This window comes from Cyprinus carpio, chromosome A21 (assembly GCF_018340385.1).
Source record: "Cyprinus carpio isolate SPL01 chromosome A21, ASM1834038v1, whole genome shotgun sequence".
NCBI lineage: Eukaryota > Metazoa > Chordata > Actinopteri > Cypriniformes > Cyprinidae > Cyprinus > Cyprinus carpio.
Genome location: NC_056592.1, coordinates 7,346,448 through 7,359,293, shown reverse-complemented (window position 1 = coordinate 7,359,293; position 12,846 = coordinate 7,346,448). Strand labels below are relative to the sequence as shown.

Sequence of the window (12,846 nt, the reverse complement as noted above, 5' to 3'; positions counted from 1 at the left end):
TTGTTTGTTTATCTTTCCACCTAGCCAATTTTGATACGATTGAGATCATAACAGTTCTTGGAAAACACTTTCCCAGTCGTGTGTTATTAGTGTCTTGTGTGGTGTATTTTTTGTTCTAAGTATTGTTTGGTGTCTGCAGCAGCGGCCGTATTCTCGATGGCAGCTAAAGAGATCTCAGAGGGGCTGCTGGTCAGAGAAGAGTTCCCCTCTTGACACGTCATGTCAGGGGCGAAACAGGAAGGTTCAGGTGAGAATGACACCGGAGCAGACGGATGTGTAATGAAGGATTGCTTCTTTTTTCCAATAGTGATCTTCCAAACTTTCAGAAGCTCGTAGATCACGGTGAGCAGTAGAACTACAAAGACCGACAGCACCATTCCTGTAGACAGAAATCAAGATAATAACATAAGTCTGACACAAAAGTAACAGTAAAAACATTTAACATTTTACAAGATTTTTCTGTTTCAAATAAAAGTTGAAAAATATGTATCACTGTTTCCACAAAAAAAAAATATTACAAATCAATCACAGCTGTTTTCAACATTGGTAAGAAATGTTTCTTGAGCAGCATATTAGAATGATTTCTGAAGGATCATGTGCCATTGAAGACTAGAGTAATAGCTGCTGAAAGTGGTTGAATATAATAAAATTGAAAACCGTTATTTTATATTGTAATATTATTTCACAATATTACTATTTAATATTTTTTATCAAACAAATGCAGCCTTAGTGTGCATTAAGATACTTTCAGAAACATTTAAGATCTTACCAACCCTACTCACTACTAACCCTTTAATGCTGATTTGGAACAATATGTGATTAACCTAAAAGTAATAAAATTACAAAAATTAAAAAATAGAAATAGAAAAAAAATACTATAAATAATATTGGAGTAAATGCTAATTGTAATTTGTGCGAGAACTATCCCTTTAATGTGATGTAGCGTACAAAAAAAGCAAGTTGGTCTGGTGGGACATTAACTGTCATTCTGCATATCTATGCACATTGTATGATCATGTTCAGTCTTGTTCGTAAAACCCCATGTACCTGCAGGCCCACGCACATCCCAGAAATTAAACAACAGCGTGACGTTGCTGGATCCTTCAAAGTGCATCTGCAAAAGACCGAACACAAGAACATAATCAGCAGGCTTGTAATTAGTGACATGTTTCCACTGAGGGTAGACTGTTAACCCATCCCGTGGGAAGAGTCTATAAACAGAAGTTAATGACACTTCCATTACCTTGTCGAAACGGGTAATACAATCCTACCAGTCTATGAAGTTCAATCCTGGACATGTCTTTGTTGTTCAATCCTGGACGTCTGATTAACTATGATTATCCATATCAAAGTTATTTAGTGATATGAATGGTTTGTTTTTTGTCTTTGTTGTTTTGGTTTTTTTTGTATTTCTTCTGCAGGTGTTAATGTCAAAAAACGTCATAAAAGGGTGGTGGAGGAAGCCTTGCCATTCACTCATGACTGTCACATTACAGGAAACAGCACCTTGAAGACTGACACATTAAAACTTGTACTAACAAGTGTTCAAGTGTTCTGCAGGAACTAAAGTATACTAGGAGGTCCCTGTTACGCTCCAGATCAACATTTTATTTAATTGCTTTATTTAATTGTGTGTATATTTTTTTTTATTTATAAGCAAAATTTAGGAATTCCATCCAATCCATTCCAAGCACTGGAAAATTCCTCTGCACATTGTGTCCTGCGCCGCATATCTTTTCTTCTGGAGATAGTTTTGCATTGGCAAAATGGAGACAAGTGGCTTTTGATACATCTGTGCCCTATCAAAAACTTCCCAGTGTTATCTCGGAGCAGCTGTGCAAGCGCTCACATGAATACATCTTTTATTTGCTCTGTGAAATGCTGTGGCCTGGTCAACTTAAGTGGAAAAAATAGGTCAAAAGAATCATTTTGGACACTTTTACAAAATGTACTACTTTTATTCATGCAACACAAAATGAGATGTGATAGAATAACAGCCTTTGTCGTCACCTTCCTTTTTATTAAAAGGAATAAAAGTAAATGCTGAATAAGGCTGTTAGTCTCCTTTATATAGAGGTTTAGACCAGCGTGAGGATAAATGTAATTTCCATGTTTTGAAAGAACTGTCCTTTTAAGTAACTATTAATAAAACACGCCACTGATGTATTAAAATGAAATATGCATGTCCATGTAGTAAGAAACAGCCACCTTTTTACCCACCAACACGGTCTTGGATTGCAGATGCATTTAGTTATATGTAGATGACAGCATAAAAATACAAGAACAATAAAACTAAAAAGGCTATTAACTAAACAGTTCCATACATTATTTTGAAGTGCACTGCTAAACTAACTATAATTTACATGCGTGGAATCAATAAACTTACATACATGTAGACAGAGTCCAACTTACATTCATGGTGAAGCCGCGTGCAGTCCACTAAAGATGAGTTCGGGGAAATTTAACACAGGTACACGACCCGGTAGCGGCACAAATACAACTTTCATTATCCCCTGCACCTCAACAGCCAAATTCGCCACATTTTAATGTGCCCTTCCAGCCCCAACAGCCGAGAAGTGCTCAGCCCAAACAAAAGACAGTGCCAGTACATCACGAGGCATTATTTATATGCAACGAAAAGGATTCTGGGAGTTGGAGTTCTCTCGCTGCGATGCGGAAATGACCGAAAACTCGATTAGAACTACACAGCAATCTAAATTACTTTATAAATGCAGTTTAACGGGCAAGAAGACGGAGTTCACAAATACAAAATCGTTTGGATGTTTGAATTAAAGGATATTTGTTTATAATATATTATATATATAATATATATTATATATATATATATATATATATATATATAATATATATATATATACAATATACACATACAAGATAAATAATCCAAAGCAAAAATACAATAAATACGATGAATAATCCAAAGGAAAAAAAGAAAGGTTTTTTTTTTTTTTACGTTTGTTTTAAAGATAATATATATACACATACAAGATAAATAATCTAAAGCAAAAATACAATACTTTTTTTTTTTAATTTTTGCTGTGGCCGACGGCTCTTGGTGATGATATCATCAGCTCGCGCCCGGATGAGGCTGATCAGTCGGCTAAACCAAACTCCGGCCGCGAAATGAGGGGCTAAATCTAGATGGGATGGAGATTATCAAGAGCTGGACGCAGTCAGTTCGACAGGATATGTGTCCAGAGATTTCAAGAGGGACTAACGAGATCAAAAGTAGTTTTGTGATGGGAATTAGTTTGGTGGTTTGGTTTTTTGCCGGCGTTAGCTCGACAAGTACAAGCAGTGTTGTAAACAAAGAAATTGTCCGGCGCTTTTATCCCAAATACATATTCACTTGTTTTCAGTTTTTCTGGAGATTGTTAAATACGACCATTAAGGTAGGATAATTAAATCAACTAATGTCAACGAACTGCACAGGACAAGATAAGAAGTGATTAAACATTGACCGGCCTGTTGTTACATAAAGGGTTAGTTATATTTTAAGAGGGCTAAAAAAGCAGGGGTTTCGAAAAACATAACTTGTTACCTCTTTAAATGGGGGGAAACTGGATCAGGAGAGAAAAGCATAGTTGTGGTGGGTTTGTCATGGCTGTGGTAGCTGTGATCTTCTCTTGCATTTTGATTGGAGTCACTGGTCAAGATGGACAGACAATGACTGCAGAGGAAAAGTCCAAGATCAGGTGAGTTTAACCGCAGTGGAGGTTTTACATGGTTATTTTGATGATTGATGGTAGGTCGTATGATTATGTTAACTGGTGTTGTCGTCAAACCAGACGTTTATAATTGTCCTGTGTAAGATTGCACATTAAGTTTGGAAACTTTGATTCCAGCCCACTAATCAAACATGTCTGTTGCCTTACACTCAAACTGTGACTTACAGATGCCTAGAGGATGATGACGGTCTGTAGTGGTAAACATTATCCATGTACTTTAATTCCATGTTTTTTTGGTTTTGTATGACACTGCTTTTATTAGTACACCAATTATGTGTTCTTGGATTGTAATTCTATACATGACCTCATTGTTTCAGTGGTTGTGTCTTGTACTGTTTGTTTTGGGAGAAGATTGCTTGAGAACACAAAGATGTTGATGGAAAGCATTACTCAATTTAACTGATTCAGCCTTATGGTTTAGTTTGCTGTCATGCTAATTCCTGTTTTAAACTGCTGAGGTGTGGTCCGTCTTGAAACCAAGATGTAATACCTTTTCGTAACATTAGGGTGTGGACATACAGTAGCAGACGTTTGGTTTGTGGGTACACCATATACATATATCTACATTTATGTAGTTTGGGGTCTACAAGTTTATTTTTATTTTTCTATGTTTTTGTTTTTGAAATGAGTTTCTTTAAGGCTGCATTTATTCGCTCAAAAATACAGTAAAACTTAGATATTGTAAAATATTACAACATCAAGTGAGTGTTTTTCAGTGTATTTTAAAATGTCATTTATTCCTGTGATCCTGTGATTCCTGTCTTCAGCGTCACATGATCCTTCAGAAATCTTTCTAATATGCTGATTTGCTGCTCAAGAAACGTTTTTTTTTTATCATTATTTCTTCTTATTATCAATGTTGATAACAATTGTACTGCTTAATATTTTTGATACAATTTTTTTTTTTTTTTTTTTTTTTTTTTTTTAGAATTAGGAATTTCCAAAGAACCGCATTTATTTGAAATATTAATTTTTGTAACATTATAAATGTCAAATTGTGGGGGAAATTAACCCGAATTTTGAACTGTATATTATTTTGAATTGTTTATGAAATTACATATATAAGCACATAGATGATGTATGATTTTTATTTTTTTTTTATTTTTTGTTTTGTTTTGTTTTTTGTTGTAGTCATTTTATTGTTTGTGACTTGTTGAAGTTGTGACTTCTGCAACAGTTACTAACAGAGTTGAACTGAGTATACATGGATATTTCCATGACTTTTTACCCCCCTGTGCGATATGAAACTGCTGCACACTATTTTTAAGTTTTTATTTAAATTTTTTTTTTGTAGGGACCAAATTCTAGAGATGTTTGATCATGCCTATAACAGTTACATGGTGAGTAAATACCTATGTTTCAGAAATAGCTTTGAATTAGTTCACTAATCAAAAAACATCGTTTTTCTGAATCATTTGCATTTATTGGACCTAAATAACTAACATTCAAAGTAACTGTTGTACCGTAGTAATTATACTTGGAATTGTGAGAATGAATGTGTCTGTTATTAATCTGTTATCATTTGAGATGCATCTTATCTTCTCCTGTCCTCTTTCAGGACTATGCCTACCCAGCAGATGAGCTGATGCCCCTCAGCTGTAGAGGAAGGGTGAGAGGGCTGGAGCCCAATCGAGGGGACATTGATGACTCTTTGGGAAAGTGAGTCAAGCTCATAATACATTTATCATTTTTATTAAAACCTTTGCTGCACATGACCTTTGTAATGAAATGTTAGTTAGATTCTGGAAATATGACTAGTCAGTTTGCTATATTTAGTTCAAAGATTAATATAAACATTGATGGGACATCTGAAAAGTCTTGGATCAGCTTTTCAATAAAGAGGTTCTGTGTTGATACTTTGAGATATTATTGGCAACCTCTCTTTCTCTCTTTACAGGTTCTCTTTAACATTAATAGACTCTTTAGATACTCTTGTGGTGAGTTAAATCTTTGAAAAAAAAAACTAAGTATTACCTTATGATGTTTATTTAAGCAGCCAGACATGCTTATTCAAATCAATAAAAGGGACATAATAATAGATGCCTCTAAACTGTTGTTTTGTGTGTTTTGAGCAGTTGTTAAACAAACTGGATGAATTTGAGGAGGCTGTGAAGAAGACCGTGCAAGACGTCAGATTTGATAATGACATTGTCGTCTCTGTCTTTGAGACCAATATCCGCGTGCTGGGGTACGGATCATGATGTTTCTCTACCTTTGGATATGTTTATCTTATGTTAAAAAATTGTACATTTTAAAATAAGTGATCAGGAATACAGTAGATTTTGGGCATATAATTAGGTTTCCAGGCTTTATTCTCTTAAGTTCATTGTTCTTATTGACTTCCTCCATGAAATGCATTGTTGATTAATCTTCTCCCTGTTCTTCCAGTGGCTTGTTGGGTGCACATGTCATGGCAGATGTTCTAAAGCAGCGTGGAGAGAGGATGCAGTGGTACAGAGATGAACTGCTACACATGGCTAAAGAACTGGGCTACCGCCTCCTGCCTGCCTTTAACACCACCAGTGGCCTTCCTTATCCTCGGGTAACTCCAACACTATTGATTCGAATATAACTCTCCTTCTATTCTATTCACAAAGTGGTAATTCACCTCTGGCGAAAAAGACTTTTAATAAAACTTGGATACTTTGAAATCGTTCAATGTTCATTTACATATACTACCGACATTGTATCAATATCCTTGAATTTAGAGATGAAATACATCTCATGCATATCGCAGCTTACATCACAATCAAAATATCTGACACTAATAGCATAACATTTTTATGCTAATTAAAATGACCGAACTTTCTTGTAAATATTTTTATTCATTTAAAGCATTTTCATTTTCCTCTTCAGGTAAATTTGCGCTATGGAGTCGTCAATCCCCTTTCTCGTACAGGAACGGAGTCAGACACGTGCACTGCTTGTGCAGGCACCATGATTCTGGAGTTTGCAGCTCTCAGCCAACTGTCCGGGGACCCAATATTTGAGGTAAACATCCAGCATGTTTTCTTACTAATAGAATCTAACAGCTTAAGACTCAGACAGTAAGAAGTATGTACTAAGAAGTTGTTCAACATGCATCCTATGTAGGAACATGCTAGGAAAGCTATGGATGTCCTCTGGGAAAAGAGGCAAAGAGGAAGTGACCTTGTCGGCACTGTGATCAACATCCACAATGGAGACTGGGTTCGCAGAGGTCAGGCTTTTCACTGGCGCTTCTATTTCATTTACAAAGTAAAAAATGTCCATTCAACTCTTTTACCACATCTAATCCCACTCTTACAGAGACGATATTCACTTCAGTACCTTCTCTGTTTCTCATTACAGATAGTGGTGTTGGCGCTGGAATTGACTCTTATTATGAATACTTGATGAAAGCTTATATTCTTCTTGGGGACAAGGTGTACCTTGACCGATTCAACACAGTAAGGGCTCTTTATTCTCCAGAAATATTCCAGCCTCTATTAGTCCAACAGAGCTTGTTTTACATCTATTATCTGCCCATGTGACTTTGTCTTTGTCTATTGTAACAGCACTACAGTGCCATTATGAAGTACATCAGCCAACCTCCTCTGCTGCTCAACGTGCACATGCACAACCCCACCGTAAATGTGCGAAGCTGGATGGATTCCTTGCTCGCCTTCTTCCCTGGACTACAGGTTCACCTCTTCATCCCCTCTATTCCAAGTCACCTCAAAAGATAGTTTTGAATATAAATCAGTTTATGTTGGAGACAGGATCCAAAATTAATGTTGATTGAGTAAAAATTGACATTAATGGCCAGTTGGCTGCTAAGTTTTTTAAAATTACAGCATTGATATTGAAACTTAATGGTATATGAAAGGTGTAACAAGAATAGTAGTCACGGTTTTAGATTCTTCTGTGATGTATTCAAATATACAAACATTAAGAAAATAAGAAGCTCACTGATTGTCAAATGTCCTTTAACAACTTTAACCTCAATGGAAGGTCAAGTGTTTAGCCAGGAAGCCAAATGTTGTTTCGTTTTGTAGTATGAAGTATGAAACCGTTGGCTTGCAGGACAATTGTTCAATTTGAAGTTTAAAATAATCAATGAAATATACCAAAATATCTTTCAGGTGCTGAGAGGAGACTTGAAACCTGCTATTGAGACGCATGAGATGCTGTACCAAGTGACTAAACGGCACAATTTCCTCCCTGAGGTGATTAATGGATGACTACAAGTCAAATTAAACCTAAACATCCTCAATCTACAGAGATCACTGCCTTATATTACAGTATTTTCAATATTAATCCTCCATATGACTTCTAACAGGCCTTTACCACCGAGTTCAGAGTTCACTGGGGCCAGCACCCGTTGAGACCAGAGTTTGCTGAAAGCACATATTTCCTTTACAAAGTAGGTATACCACCTGATACAGCAGAATATGAATGCCACAGTGTGAACAGTGCTTAAGGTCACGGTTGACTTGTCAAACTAGTTATTTTGTCTATCCTCATTGTTTTTAAATAACATTTTCCGCCTCATTTCTAGGCAACAGGTGATCCTTACTACTTGAAAGTAGGCCAGTCTATAGTGGAGAAGCTGAACACTCACGCTCGGGTCCCCTGTGGCTTCGCCGCCGTACAGGATGTGAGGACAGGAACACATGAGGACAGGTAAGAGTCCTGTTAGTAATTCTTCCATATTGTTTGCATCATTGCATATCTAGAATAATTTTGAAAGGCAGCATTAGTAAAATAATTTTTATGTTTGTTCACTTTAAGGATGGATTCCTTCTTCCTAGCTGAGATGTTTAAGTACCTCTACCTGCTCTTCTCAGAGAAGAGCCAGTTGCCTATAAACATTGATGATTATATTTTTACTACTGAGGCTCATTTGCTTCCAGTATCTCTGTCTACGACCCAACCCTCCTGTCATACCAACAACACGGTAAGAGATCACCTTATTCTCCATCCATCGGGACTTCAAAATGATGTTCTGTCTATGACTGAATGTTTCTCAGACTTTGGTTTTAAAGATTTAAATCCCCACAATGTGATCATCTCTGCAACTGCAACTTTCTGTAAATGTCTAAAATAGCAATGTTTCTATCCAAAATTGGAATATTACATAAAACATTTGCGAATAAAACAGTTTCAAAAGTCTCATAATCATTGTGTATCTTTCAGGAACCTCAAGCTCATGAAGACGATTTATTTTCATACTCTTGCCCTAGTGCTCAAACCCTGTTCCCTAACAACCCCACCTTTGCCAAAACTATCAGGGACAGTTATAAATACCTCACTGGTTTGGGAAGAACCCAGCAGCCCTCACCTGTCAGGTGGGTCACATGTTACAGGTTTATCATAGAGCAGCATGTATAAGAGAAAAAGACCTAACCCCTTTTTTTTTTCCAACACAGGGGGATTGAACTGCCTCTTCATGATACAGGCCTGGAGCCAGTTGAGTTTCTGAAAAGCATGGGCATCTCTCTGACGCCCCTTACTGAGCTGGTCTCCGCCAGCCTAAGCTCAGCTTCTCAGGTGAATCGCCAAGAACGATTCCTTTCATCGGACCAACCAGTGTTATTTTACTGTTATTTATATACTGTTTTTGGACTTACCAATATTTTTAAATTAGCTTTTATTTGTATATTTCCAGATTAACACTTTATTTTACAGTGTCCTTGTTACTAATATATTAATAAAAGCAGGTCTTAAAAACGGTCTTAAATAATCTTAAATTTGATTAATATAAGCAGTTTATTTTATGGTGTAATTTTTATTTTTATATTAATAAAATCTTAAATAATCTTAAATTTGAGCTTAAAAATCCTGCAGAAACCTTGATATTACATGTACCTATTATTAATATTATTATAGTAATAATGGTATTTTATTGTTACATAATAACAGGAACCCAGTGTAACCTTTTCATTTTAGTTTGTTCTAGCTTTTTCATATTTATATTTAACTTTTAATTTATTTTGGATGTAGTTGTAATAATTGTAGTAATTGAACTAAAACTTGCATTGCTTTTTAATACATTTCAAATTATCTTTAAATTATTGTTGTTTTAGTATTTTTAATGTTTCAACAAACTTTTAGATTTTTTTTTTTTTTATTGTTTTTAATGTTTCATTTGTTTTTAAGAACTTTTAGATTTTAGTTAAAAATAACACTGGGACCACCTGTTGAATACCTGTGATTTATTTCTTCTTTCATCTGTCTCTTTCTCCACAGGACTCTCAGAAGGGTGTGTTCAAGTTAAAGCTAGTTGCTGAGGTGAGCCAAACACCTGAGCATGAGGAAGTGGTGCCACTAATTGTGCAGCTCATTTCCCCTCCGTTTTTGGGTCGAACAGTGCTTACGGCTGGTCCAGCAAAGTTTGGAATGGATCTTACCAAACAAGAGCATGGGGTGAGCAACTATATGGAAACTGCTTGAGCTCACTGCAGGTATGACATACATTTACCACAATTAATTATTGTCTCTTCTGTGTCTTTCTCTTAGGTGAAAGGCAGTATTGTGAAGAGTGTTCCCTATACAGCATGTGGCCCGATTGAAAATGCAGTAGAGATCACGGGACACATAGCACTGGCATTGAGGGGAGACTGCATGTTCGCTGCCAAAGCTCGGCGCCTACAGGAAGCAGGAGCCACCGGAGTCATCTTCATTGGTGAGATCTAGTGTAACATTACTTACAGACTAGGCATATGATTTCTCCGCACCAACTTAGAATCTGGACCCTTCTTTTTTCAATGTTCTCACAGATCACAGAGAGGGCAGCAGCAGTGCTGAGACTCCACTGTTCCAGATGGTTGGAGATGGAGAACCTACAGAGGACATCACAGTTCCCCTGGTGTTCCTCTTCAGTAAAGAGGGAGCCACACTCAGTGCCGCTCTGCAAGAACATCACAATGTGGATGTCCTCCTGCTGCCCAAAGAGAAACAACTAGGAAAAGGTATTTGACTTGACCAAAACTACCGAATATAGATTACTTGTGTACTCTTAGTTTGTTGACTTCAGCAAATAATGCAGACACTCATTGGTCAGCAAAGAGACAGCAAATAAACTGTTTGTAAGTGACACTTTTCTTTTATTTTGCTGCCATTTTATTTATTTTATTGCTTTTTTATTGCTTTTTAAGTAAGATTTTATTGCTTTTAGTAGATATATTAGAATTTAGAGGAATTTACTGTAGATTCTCTATCATTTACAAACAATTTGCCTAAATAATGAGTATACATCTTGGAAATTTTAATGACCAAAATAACTGGTTTTATTGAAAATCTTTTTATTTTTTAACAATTTTTTTATTTATAATATATATTTTTTTAACAAACCATTTGCTAAATAACATGATTATTTGTCTTTTACTTTTGTACAATTTATAGATTAAAGATGCAAGCCGATTTCTTCTAAATATATTTTTTTCTTTCCTTTTAGAAAAACCTGAGAAGTTAAATATTAAGTTCCGTATAGCAAAGGAAGAGTTTGCTGAGGGTGAGATTGAAAGCACTACCATCCAGCTGGTGCTGGAGCAAAGCGAGACGGACACTGAGGGCGCATCCTTGACGGGTAAAAACCAGGACACCTGCAGCTCTCCACAGAAAGACCCTGAGAGCAGCCCCTGACTGCTGGATCAGCTGTGACCACGGTCCCCTTCACAGAACACAGGGCTGTTGCTCCCTGTCACCGATCTCAGATCAGAAAATGCAGGCTGTGCTATGGAAAATGTTTCTGCTAAGCCTGGACTGTACCATCAATCTTCCCCTGGTTAAGATCGTCTTATCTTGCATAGTTGGAATTATATTGATCTGAACAGAGTGAGAGCTCCAATCTCTCTGATATCGTGGAAGTTGCAATAGATTCTTGTCTGTCTACAATTGAAAAGTAATCGGTTTTGGGTATTAAAGAGGTGTACAAGAATCTCTCACGCCACTTTATGTGGATCAGACTTTATTTGAATGTTTTTCTTTGTCTTTTTCTTTCATTGCGGATCAATGGTTGTCAGTCCTGTGCATTTTTTTTAAATTCATCCTTAAAGTGTAAGTCTACAGGACATCCTTAACACAGGGCTCCTATGACCAAACCCCAAAAAACAGTGTTTAAATGAGGGAGAATGGACCAGTAAAACACAGTTTAACATGTTTTCGATACAGATACATCAGGGAAATCAGTGATTTATGAATTGAACATGTTTGCATGTGTGTGTGGAAGGCATGGACGGTGGCCTTTATCATTATGTCACAGACTCTGTGCATTTCTTCATGTGCCAATACTAAATCTGTGTATTTGTGTATGTGTGCATATTTGCAGCCAATGCATTCAGCCTGTTTTCATGCAGTGATTGATCAAGGGACATTTTTGAGAGAGACATGCCCTTTCCTCTACCAAAAACATGCGTCTGTCATGAAGGCCCAGGATGCAAGCAGATTATATAGTGATATTTACATTTGTTTTTGTGCAATGAGAAAATCATTTGTGTTGTCAGGGTGATGATGACGATTATTCATATATATTTAAATTAATTTAGCAATTTTTGACAGCCTCCATTGTCCCATGTACAGCTTCACCATCACACTAGAGGTGCTGCTTACACTAGATTCATCGCTTTCGACATATCATCTGAGAATATTTCAAATCCATCTATGTTATTAGACTAGCTTTTGCATTGAGTGTCACACAGCCATAATGTAGCTCAGAGATTAATACAATCTATCGCTTTATAGCATGCTGTCGAACGATTACATCAGCCACAAACCTTTCCATTTCAAGTCTTAATTATAATGTACACCTTGTATTGTGTCGCTGATGGCTGTTTTCAAAAGGATGTCAACCTGTGTACCTCTTGTTTCACAAAGGGCTTATGACTGATTCACTTCCATGTGTGGGCATAATACATATTAGATGGGATTATATTTATTTCTTAAGATATTTTTTATACATTAATTTCAGATGATGTTTGTTATAAGGGTCAGCTGAAGAACTTCTTGAGGGCCAAAGTGATGTAATATTCTGTTGCTGTAACAGAACAAGATTTTCATAGCATCTTTTTGATAGCTGTTTTCTATTGACTGATGAAATGTTGGTACTTGCCATTAAAATCAAGTATATGACCCTTAA

At 36.4% G+C, this 12,846-nt stretch overlaps 2 protein-coding genes across 2 annotated transcripts; one reads left to right on the top strand and one right to left on the bottom strand.

The window, feature by feature from the left end:
- Positions 1-131: 131 nt before the first annotated feature.
- On the bottom strand, positions 132-2,621 carry LOC109046012 (probable low affinity copper uptake protein 2; the record flags this gene model as incomplete). The annotated part of the gene is made up of 3 exons (XM_019063819.2): positions 2,413-2,621; positions 1,048-1,114; positions 132-379 (listed from the first exon to the last, which is right to left on the bottom strand). Coding segments are annotated over exons 1-3 (321 nt in total), but the record flags the coding sequence as incomplete, so codon positions are not given.
- Positions 2,622-3,071: 450 nt separating this feature from the next.
- On the top strand, positions 3,072-12,846 carry LOC109046006 (ER degradation-enhancing alpha-mannosidase-like protein 3). Its single transcript, XM_042778820.1, has 20 exons — positions 3,072-3,716; positions 5,044-5,089; positions 5,308-5,408; positions 5,647-5,686; positions 5,825-5,937; positions 6,138-6,291; positions 6,606-6,740; positions 6,843-6,948; positions 7,080-7,177; positions 7,286-7,411; positions 7,853-7,936; positions 8,050-8,133; positions 8,269-8,393; positions 8,502-8,667; positions 8,907-9,058; positions 9,140-9,260; positions 9,960-10,136; positions 10,230-10,395; positions 10,490-10,681; positions 11,167-12,846. Exons 1-20 carry the CDS (start codon positions 3,571-3,573, stop codon positions 11,352-11,354), a joined length of 2,520 nt encoding a protein of 839 aa, XP_042634754.1. The 5' UTR covers positions 3,072-3,570; the 3' UTR covers positions 11,355-12,846.

Bases quoted from the DNA above. Each gene is read 5' to 3' on its own strand.
- LOC109046006 (XM_042778820.1), top strand. From the start codon at position 3,571: ATGGGGGGAAACTGGATCAGGAGAGAAAAGCATAGTTGTGGTGGGTTT. The intron at 7,178-7,285 runs GTAAGGGCTCTT...CTATTGTAACAG, and splicing joins ACCTTGACCGATTCAACACA to CACTACAGTGCCATTATGAA. The intron at 8,668-8,906 runs GTAAGAGATCAC...TGTATCTTTCAG, and splicing joins CCTGTCATACCAACAACACG to GAACCTCAAGCTCATGAAGA.